The sequence below is a fragment of the Pygoscelis adeliae genome, unplaced genomic scaffold (genome assembly GCF_000699105.1).
Source record: "Pygoscelis adeliae isolate BGI_AS28 unplaced genomic scaffold, ASM69910v1 Scaffold121, whole genome shotgun sequence".
Taxonomy (NCBI): Eukaryota; Metazoa; Chordata; class Aves; order Sphenisciformes; family Spheniscidae; genus Pygoscelis; species Pygoscelis adeliae.
In genome coordinates this window covers 6117131-6126828 of record NW_008824359.1, presented here as the reverse complement: position 1 = coordinate 6126828, position 9698 = coordinate 6117131, and the positions used below count along the sequence as shown (strand labels likewise).

At 45.2% G+C, this 9698-nt stretch overlaps 1 protein-coding gene across 2 annotated transcripts in view; it reads right to left on the bottom strand.

Moving 5' to 3' along the window:
• Positions 1-5835: 5835 nt before the first annotated feature.
• TFAP2B (transcription factor AP-2 beta (activating enhancer binding protein 2 beta)) overlaps positions 5836-9698 on the bottom strand; it is a 26398-nt gene continuing 22535 nt past the window's right edge. For both annotated transcript variants that reach the window (XM_009319692.1, XM_009319693.1), the window contains exons 6-7: positions 8173-8314; positions 5836-6161 (exon numbers count right to left, since the gene is read on the bottom strand). In XM_009319692.1, the coding sequence (XP_009317967.1) occupies positions 5861-6161; positions 8173-8314 (443 nt within the window). In that variant the 3' untranslated portion in view covers positions 5836-5860. The remainder of the gene's footprint in view (positions 6162-8172; positions 8315-9698) is intronic.

Here is a 9698-nt window from a genome sequence, read left to right as displayed (position 1 = left end):
GAGGGGGGGGAGGGGGAGGAAGAAGTTGTTTTGGTTTGAATATTTCCTTTTGCTAATTACTGGTGCTGCAACTGTAGACCTAAAGGTAGAAAATAATCCCGCGTTGTGAATACGAACATCACTCCCGATTGTATATAAGAGTATATATATATATATATACACACACACACACGCACACTCACATCCACGTATACATAAGTGGAACGTACAGTAACAGTAACACAGCAGTGGGGGAAAAAAAGTTTCCTGATATTGAAGGCTTACAAAACATTTTCTTTTAATGGCTAATACTTTGAAAAGAAAAAGAATTCAGCTGGTAAAAGCAAAATGAAACGAAAGCTCACGTTAACATGACATGAGGTTTATTATAGGTCTGCTTAGAATGAAGAGGTAAGAGTGGTAAAAATATGGACACTTTTGAGTCAGACAGAAATAAAATACCAACATTTCTGAGAAGCAATATTTATTGTCTTTTTTTTTTTTTTTAAATGTAGAGACACATGTCCTGAATTTCCCCAAAGCCTAGATTGGGAAAATAAAGACTTCTTGGCGTTATAAGTAAATCCGTCTGCAGAATCGAAGCAGCACCAACATTCAAAAAAACTGAAGAGGAAAATACAACAAAACACAACAATCTCTTTTTTTTTTATTCTTATTCTTATTATTTATGTAAATCAGGTCATCACTGGACAAGAAACCAATTTCTACCCATTACCATAACAGCTTGTCTATAAAGAACAGAAAAGATTCAGATAGGTTACTATCTAGTCAAGCGGGATTTTTTTTGTTGGTTTTGTTTTTTTTCTTTTTTGTTTGTTTTTTTTTTTACTTTTTTGTTTTTAAATTCCCCCACCCATTCACAGAGGTATAGATTCACAGATAAATAACCCAAAAACTACTTGCTCGCCATATTTACACATTCCCGTTAAATTAAGCATAAATAAATATATACAAACTCAATACTGAATGCCTCTCCGCATTTCTTCTCAGGAAGAGTCGATAAACTGATATTTCTCACTGCATGGTCAGATTTTTTCAAGAAGAGGAGGTGAAAGGGATCGTTTGGGGCATAAAAGGAGATTTTTTTTTTTTCTCTTATCTTCCCAGTTTCTCATTCGCTTTTTCAGAGCTTTGCATTTGTTTGGGGTTTTTCCTTTATTTCTCGCTGGCACACAATGTTTCGTCTCTCTCGAAATGTTCAGGCGTTTGCCAGTGTGTTTGGGGATATTTTCTTTTACTTTTTCCCTTTGTATAAGAAAATATACTATTTGTAAAAAGCCTATGGTCTCTCTCACACAGGGAAGCCGGAGGGGAGGGGGAGTTTGGCCGGATCGATCTGGCAATGCTTGCGGCAGCTGAAACGAGCACCAAATTCTCCGAGAAACGTATTAAAACAGAGCCGAACAGGTCTGTGTGATAAACCGGTCAGAAAGAGATGAGCAGGGGAAGGGAATAAGCCCTTTGGGCACAGCTAAAGGTCTTAAAACCATCCTCCCCCCCACCCCCACCCCGCCCCAAATGCAAATTTGGGGATTTTGGGGGAGGTTGGTCTGGGATGCAAAGGGACTTGAAACAGCTTCTCACAGAGAATTTCTATTAGGTGGGACAAGACACGACCCGATTTTAAAGAAATCATCGGGTTGTAAAAGGATTCCCATAAAATTGGCTTCTTGTTTCCTTCACACCTTGTGTGAATAACAACCAGGAAAAAAAAAAAAGTCAGGGAGCGTACGAAAACAAAGATCTTTCCAACGGAAAATAGAGAATTGTTATTAAAAAAAGAAAAGTGAGACTAAGAATGAAATAAAATTTACAGCAACCCACCTGTTTGGTTTGAAAACAAACTTTTCACGGTCTCTCCTCAAACTTTTCCCTTGAGTTAAAAAGCAAAGCTGTTGTGTTAATCCTCCTGTTTATTGATTTATGATCCCGAGGAAACCAAATCTTTTAATAACTCAATTATCAGATAAACGTCTGAGGTGCCCCGCCAACACAAGTAGTTGGGCTGGGAAAGTGCAGGGGAGCAGGAAAATGCCTTCCAGCGCGAGGCTGAGTTTAGTTTTTGGGGGACCTTATCTGCTCAACTGATAGGAGCCACAGAGCAATGGATATTTCCCTCTGGGACCAGCACTAGGCCAGCAGGAAGAACAGAGGTGGATATACTCCCACGCCATGTTTTCTGCCTGTTTGCATTTAAATCAGAAGCCTCGTGGATATTGTCTCCGTACTTTGGGGAGCAAATGGGGGGCATCCCACTGAAATCAATGGGAATTTTACATTTGGCTTTTTTTCGCCTGAGCGAAGCACAACCTGGCATTTGCAGTGTGTCTCTTCCAGGTAGAAGGCACGAGGGGCAGATCCAAAGTTGCTGGGAGTCAACTGAAACTCTTCCCTCAACCTTCTCAAGGTTTAGGTCCTGGTCCAGGTGACCAAACCTGAGCCTAGGGGAGATTTCAGCAGCAGCAGCAGCAGGATCAGGCCCTCACACATGCGTGAGCATGTGCACGTGTGTGTGCAGGTCTTCCCCCAAGAAGTTGCAAGTGGTTCCCTCTCCTCATTAACTCACAGTGGTGGTGGGATACTGTCTTCTGCAGTTAAAAGGAGCATGCCAACATCCCCCCAAAGACAAGGAAGGACCATCCCCAACATCCCCCCAAAGCCTTCAGCTGGAAGCTCTGGGGTGGCAGGGAGCAGGTCCCCATGTCCCTGTGTGTGCAGGTGGGGAGGTGGAAAACTGAGAGCTAACTTGGGGTCTCCCCACACCCGGGAGCCCCACTGGGCTGGGTGATGCTGAAGGGCTGGGCCCATGGGCTCTTCACAAAGGCTTTTTGCAGAGGGCAGGCAAAACAACGTTCAATACTTTGTGCTCTGCTTCAATAAACAGAATCTTTTCATCTTTCAGGTGGTGCCACTCATTCCTCCCCAGATACACACACACACACGCACACCCCCCTTCCCTTTCCCGTGCATCACTGCTAGGGCATGCCCTACACTGGAGCTTGGATTGTCCTTCCCCAGGGGCCTGCTGAAATTGGGGATGGTTGGCAAGGAGTAGGCTTTGGAGGACCATGGGCTGCCTGGGGGCTGCTTTTCAATCTGGGGGTCCCTAACCTACGGGTAGGGGATCCGTGAGCTCTACATCACCCAGGGATCCACACCTCCTTTGGTGACATCCCCAGAGGCGTGCCAATTACCAAACCCACTGCCAGGGACCTGCCAGGGTCAAAGACTACCTCCAACTCATCCCAGCAGCCCATGGAGAAGGCTGTCTGCCTCAGTTTCCCCCTTTTCTCACATGAGAGTCCCCACAGCACTCTGCCCCAGAAGAACCAAAGGTACACGAATGAGGAGCAGCTCCAGAAGAGTCACTGCTCCTTGGGGCTGGATGATTCCGGGATTTCTATTGCTACACACATGTCTAACTCACAGGTAGGGAACAAAAGCCGAGACCTTCATTTGCTGCACGAAGATCTGAAAAGCAGAGCAGGCCCTCAGCTGTAGCCATTTCTCAGATGTCTAAGGACACTAAGGGTGACAATCAAGAGGCTCATTTGCTTTTTTTGTTTTAAGAAAATTTTGTTGGGGGACATTGAGAGTATTGCTGAATTATTTCTCCCTCACCATCCACTTTGGAAGGTATCTAGAAACTAAAACAAGGCTAAGCCTTCTCTTCTCTCTCTCTCTCTCCCACCTTGTTCTGAGTTCAGGTGTGCCCGCTTGGGTGGGTGGGATTGAGTGCTGCAGCTTTAACAGGGATCCCAGGAGGGGGAGCTGACCCCACTGGAGTTTTGCCAGGAGAAATCTCCTCTCCAGGAGATTTACCCACACCCAGTAACTGTTCTGACATAAGCAAAAAGATGTGTTAGTGCACGAACCCTACCCCACTGAGAAAGACATGCAATTACCCACTACGGCAGAATCCAAACAGAAATTCATATCCTTACACTTCAGCATTATTTTTACCGTAGAAGACAGAGAAATGTATGTTAAAAAAGAAAAAAAGGAAAGAAATCAGACTTCCCCTCCACCCCCCCAAATCATATGCATAAGACATCCTGTCACACACCAAACCACCAAGAAAAACATTGGAGTTAAGAAGTTTTTTCCCCCTACCACACCGACTTGTTCTAAAGCAAGAGTCACAAGACATTTTTTTTTAAAAGCTTTCTAAGAGACACAGATTTCCTCAGACTGAGCTCAGAAATCAGGATATTCCCTGGCAAGCCCTCCCCACTCCCATCACGAGGAGCCAGCTCACATGGCAACCCTTTCCTCCCTGGGTACAAAACCCTAGTGCCAAGCAAGTGCGGTAACATTCAACACAGCTCTTATTTTCTCTGCAATATTACACCTCGATTTCAACTTATATTTTTGTCTCATTCAAATTATTCCCTTTGAGCTTCTTTAAAGAAGTGCACCTACAGAATTCGGAAACAACTGGTTTTGATTTGAAAAAGCAAAAAAAAAAGAAAAGTATCAGAATATCAGAATTGTGGATTTTTTTTCTCTGTACCTGATATATTGTGTAGGGATCTCTAGTCCTCTTTGAAGAAGCTCATAAGCCAAGCGGGCAAAGCTTTAGGAAACAGAAGAAAATAAAATAGTGCATACTCCTGAGAAAGAATTACATACTCATATCACTCATTTTTTGTTGCTGTTAACAGTTCTTTAAAAATGGGGGAAGATATCTCTCACACACACTACTCAAGGAAATTAAGGACTGAAATATTGGCATAGTTAGGAATATAAAACTCCCTAGAGAAAAAGAGGAGATCTCAGAAAATTAAGAAATCGGATAGCGCTGACATTTTACCAGACCTTACTTTCAAATTTTGCAACCCATTATAGGCAAGGCATTTTACCATCAAAGGCAAGTACTAAATTATAAAGGTATGTTTGCATGCATGAATATGTGTGGCTATACACACATATTTTTTATATATATATATGTATATATACATATATATACATATATATACAAACATACATAGGATACACACGCACCCTTATCAAGTTATGTGTCTGCATACGCATATGCACACACATACGCACTCACAGGAAAACCAAAAAAAGTTCTTAAAAAATAGAGTTAGCTAATTTGACTGAGCTACGACGACTTGAAACTTCCCGTCTAATGGCATCTAATGTCAAGAGGCTGCCACGAATGCAGCTCGAACTGGCTGGTGTTGATGACTTTGTGAGAGGTCTGTGCGCTCGCCTCCCCTCCTTTCCTGGTCTAGACAGAACCAGGGTGGTGAGATGAGATGGGGAGAGTTGGGAGGAATGAGGCGATGGGGTTGCTCAGAAAGGAACACTCTGAAAGATCATTTTAGGTGGAGAAAGGACGTCATTTGAAAAAAAAAAAAAAGAATAAAATAAAAATAATAGCAAGACAGACCGTGCAGCTCAAGAAATCAAAGCACTGACACCAAAAATGTTTCTCCGATTTCTTCCAATAAGTTATTCATTTCTTTCTTTTATTATTATTATTAATTATTATTATATTCCCCTGCCCCCCAAATCATTATTTAAAAAATGTGAAAGAACAGAAGTGGGAAAAAAATCCTGGTGGTTGTCTTCACATGTTCCTGGCAAGAGACTCTGAACCACTGGTCTTGCGCCATTGTGCTCCTCTGATCTTAAATTATTGTCTTTCTTTTATTATTGTTATTATTATTTTTATTATTATTATTATTATTATTTTGTCCTACCTAATAGAATTCTTCCAAAGCCCAATTCAGTATTTTTAAAGCTAAAATTAAGACGGTTTTGTTTTAAAAGATTATCTCTCTCTTTTCTCCTTTTATTTATTTAACTTTTTTCTTTTCCTTTCTTTTTTTTTTTTTCCTCTCTCTCTCTCTCATTTTCTGTGTTTCTCTTCCTTGTCTCCAGTTTTACTACCTGGTCCTTCGCCAGATGTGTGCCTGTTAGCAGTGTTGTTGTTCAAGAACATCTTGTCCATGCCTTTGAGAGCTTCAGTCAGGTAGTTTTGAAGGGCCGTGAGGGCAGCGCAGATAGCGGGGGCCCCAAAGCCGTGAGTGATGAGGCTGAAGTGAGTCAAGCAGCTCTGAATGCCCGGTTCCAAAATAGGGGTGGGCCGGCTGTTTCCAATGGGCGTCCTGTCCTGGGCCAAGAGATCTGTAAATTCTTTACAAAGTTGCCTGCACGGAAGACAGAAAGGCAAAGAGAGGACGAGAGAGAGAGAAAAGTGATGGTTAGGCTCATCCCACACTTCTCTGAGAAAATCAAGGTTGAAGGAAGGGGCAGGTTCAGGCCAAAGGTGATCCCAAGCCCCAGGATGGGACCTTTTTGCCACCTTCCTTTCCCCCAGCAGTGCTTGGGGACCAGCCATGGTGAGCCAGCAGCTCCCTGCTCAGGATGATGTTCTTCAGGAGAGAAGTTTCCGCACTTGCAGGGTAACACCAGGTCTGGAGATAGAAATCTCTACGGCAGCCACAAGGATGCTTCTGGAGCACTGTGAAAACCCAGCCCTGCTTGGTGGCTCTAGAAATAACCAGGTTGAAAGGGAGATGTGCCATGGGTCTGCCAACCACTCGTCTTCCTGGAGGCCTGACCCTGGCTCAAAGCGGCTCGCACAAATGCTGTTCCTGGAGGAACGCACGACCATGCACCGAGAGCTACTGGGTGGCACAGGGACACGGTGCAGAGAAGGGCCAAAATGGAGCCTCCTCTGAGACTTGCTCAGGCTGGGCCACCCTAACAAGAAAGATCAGGACTTTGGGACTCCATGTTGGCTTATTCATTGCATGAAGCGCAAAGCTAGTGTTTTCTATTTTATTTTGGGGGGTGGCATCCCACCTAACACATCAGAGTTGGCATCTGGCTCTTGTTTGTTTGCCCACGCCTTTGCAAAATCAGATTTGATTTTTATAATGAATTCCCACACACACACACTTTCTTTTGCATTGCTCTGGTCCAAAAGGCCTTTGAGTCAACAGGTGCCCGGGCAATGTAGAAACCCTGGGGGCTAGTGGAGTTCCCAAAGGAATAGTTTCTTTGAGACAGATGCCAACCCAGGGACTGGAGAAAAAAGGGCTGGAATTAAAGAAGGAAAAAAGAAACCCTTAAAAAAGGCGTTCAGCTCTCATCCTCTGAAATTCTCTGCAATTCCCAGTGGGTTAAAGGTTTCAGAGGGTGGGGAAAGATAAAGGTCTACTTCTATGTGTATTATCCATTAAGAAAGTGCAAGAGAGGAAACTTTGAATTTGGAGAACAAACAGTAATGAGTCCAACATTTTACATCTTCAAAGAGCAAAGCAGGGTCTGCGAGCAATTAAAGTTCTGGGACATTAATATCTTCTGACCCTGCGGAAAAGGGCAATCAAATTCCAATCACGTCTAAAAAACATCTGGACAAATTTGAGCAAATGATTTTTCAACCCTCCATATATTTCTTTAAATTACACTGTCATCGGAGGCAAGACACGTCCCAGAGCATGAAATAAATGAAAGCTGTTTGGGCTGGGGTTTTTTTTTTCTTTTTCTTTCTTTTTTTTCCCCTTTTTTTGCTGGATAGACGGAGATGTGTGGAGACACACAGCACCCACCACCGAGGACCCGAGCAAACTACCCAGTCAGTAGCCTGGGAGGCACAGCCAAGTGCAAATCATCCGATACAGCACATCCACCGAGAAAGGCCCAAGGGAGAGAGATGGGTTGGGGGGACCAAACCGAGGATCATTAGCCGTACATGGTGGTGGGTTTTTTTCTTTTTTTCCTTTTTTTTTTCTTTTTTTTTTTTTATTGAACCATATGGAAAAGACATTGCAATTTGGTAGCGGGCAAGCAGGTGTGTGTGAGCAGCAGGAGGAACAGACAGACATGCTGTGGAAGCAAAATATAGAGTTTTGGCCCCCTTTCCAGAAAGATTTTATGACTGGGGGTGGCTTGGAAACCATGTACAGTAGGTAGGGGACAGTCGCCTACATCCTCTATAGGGACAGTGTGTGTTGGCAGAAACCCCACTGCAGAGGGACGCAGAGGCTATAGGGTCTACCCTGCCCATAGGGTGATAGGAGCATCCTTCCTCCCCGCGGGGCCGTTGTAATTTAGGGACTGGAAATTCCAAAACGGGCTCAGAGGAAGGGTTTGAGTAGGGGGGAGGATTTTCTCGGGGGAGGGCAGAAGGGGGGTAGTCAACTTCGCACTCACTTTGTAGCAAGCAGCATGTTTTTCCTGGAGTGGAGGTCGCTGGGGTCCGTGTGCTGCCTGTTCAGGTACTCCGAAACAGCTTTGGCTGGGAACTCCGTTTCGCAGATGTACCCAAAATCCCGAGCTAAATGAACGGCCTCACCTGGAGGGAATGAGAGGGGGCATTAACACCTCCGGGCACCCCCGGCCCCAGGCTGGGCTGGCCCCGACCTGCCGAGGCACCGAGCGGCACCGGGCTGCTGCTCCCCGCTCCCTCCGGGAGAGACCAGCTCTTTCTGGGCCGTGTTTAGAAACCTTATAACATCCCCTGCGCCTTAGGACAGGCTCCAGGTATATGTTTTCCCTCCGCAAGCCCTATTTTGGGGGGGCAGAAGTAAGTTGATGGGACAGATTTTCAGCGGATGAAATCTGTCTTTGCTACAACGCGCTTGTGGTGGTGGGTACCGCTGCAGCTGATGGCGCAGAACTGTGGGAAAAGTACGCACACACATACACACGCACACGCACACGTACACTTGCAAATGAGCTGGGCCAAAAAAAAAGGCAAGAGGAAACTTAAATCCCGAAAGACAGAAGGATCCGAACTTCCCTTAGAGCAAAGGAACCATTCCTGTTTCAATACACCGGAACACTGTCCAAAATTTTACAGACGTGGACATAATGTTGGTATTAATGTCAATTCTTTGTGGGACATTACATACACGCTTGTTTCTGCAAAGCACTTGCATCACGATCACAATTATCGCCACATCTGTAAAATGATGGAAACAACCGCGTTTCCTCCGGTGGAAATTGTTAATCTGCTTTCTTAACTGACCACCGTGCAACAGGAACTCCGCTCTGCCCGGTGGAAGGAGAGCAACTAATGGCAACCTGTTCTGTGAAAAATAATAATTATTCTAACTCTAATTCTAACTGTCACTTTTCCTGCCTGCCCGGTTTCAGGTTTCTTGCCTCCAGAGGTTCGTGTCATCCAACTCCTACTGATGTACTTTATGCCACAAGAAGACGACAGTAGCTGAAGAAAGGAGAAAAAGAGGAAAAAAACCCCAAACCCTCCGACTCTAGGGGGATTCCACCAGATTACAGCTCAGCCCCTCTAGAATAAAGCATTAAACCCTTTAAAGCACCGCCTGAGGGACCGGGGGGGGGAAGATTTCCAACACGCAAACCAGATGCGTCTAATAACTCCAGGACCACATTATTTTTAACGATCAGGAGCTGCTTCCCAACGTCATCTTCTGCTTTCCAAGGCTTCTCGCTAATCGCCAAACCGCTTAATGAAAGCGAGGGCACCCGGCTGAGCCCGGGGAGTCCCCGCCGCGGTCACCCCGCGCCGGGCAGGGTCCCCCCGGGCACCGCTGGGGTAATCCCGGCCGGGGCTGGACGGAGCCTTTCTGCTCTGGGCGGTACAAGAGCAGCAAGGCTAAAGCCTGGCTAAAGCCCGGCTGCTGGCAGAAAAGAAGATAAATCTCCAGCAGGTGCAGCTTCTTCCAAAAGGAGGGAGCTCTCCCAAGGGAAACTGT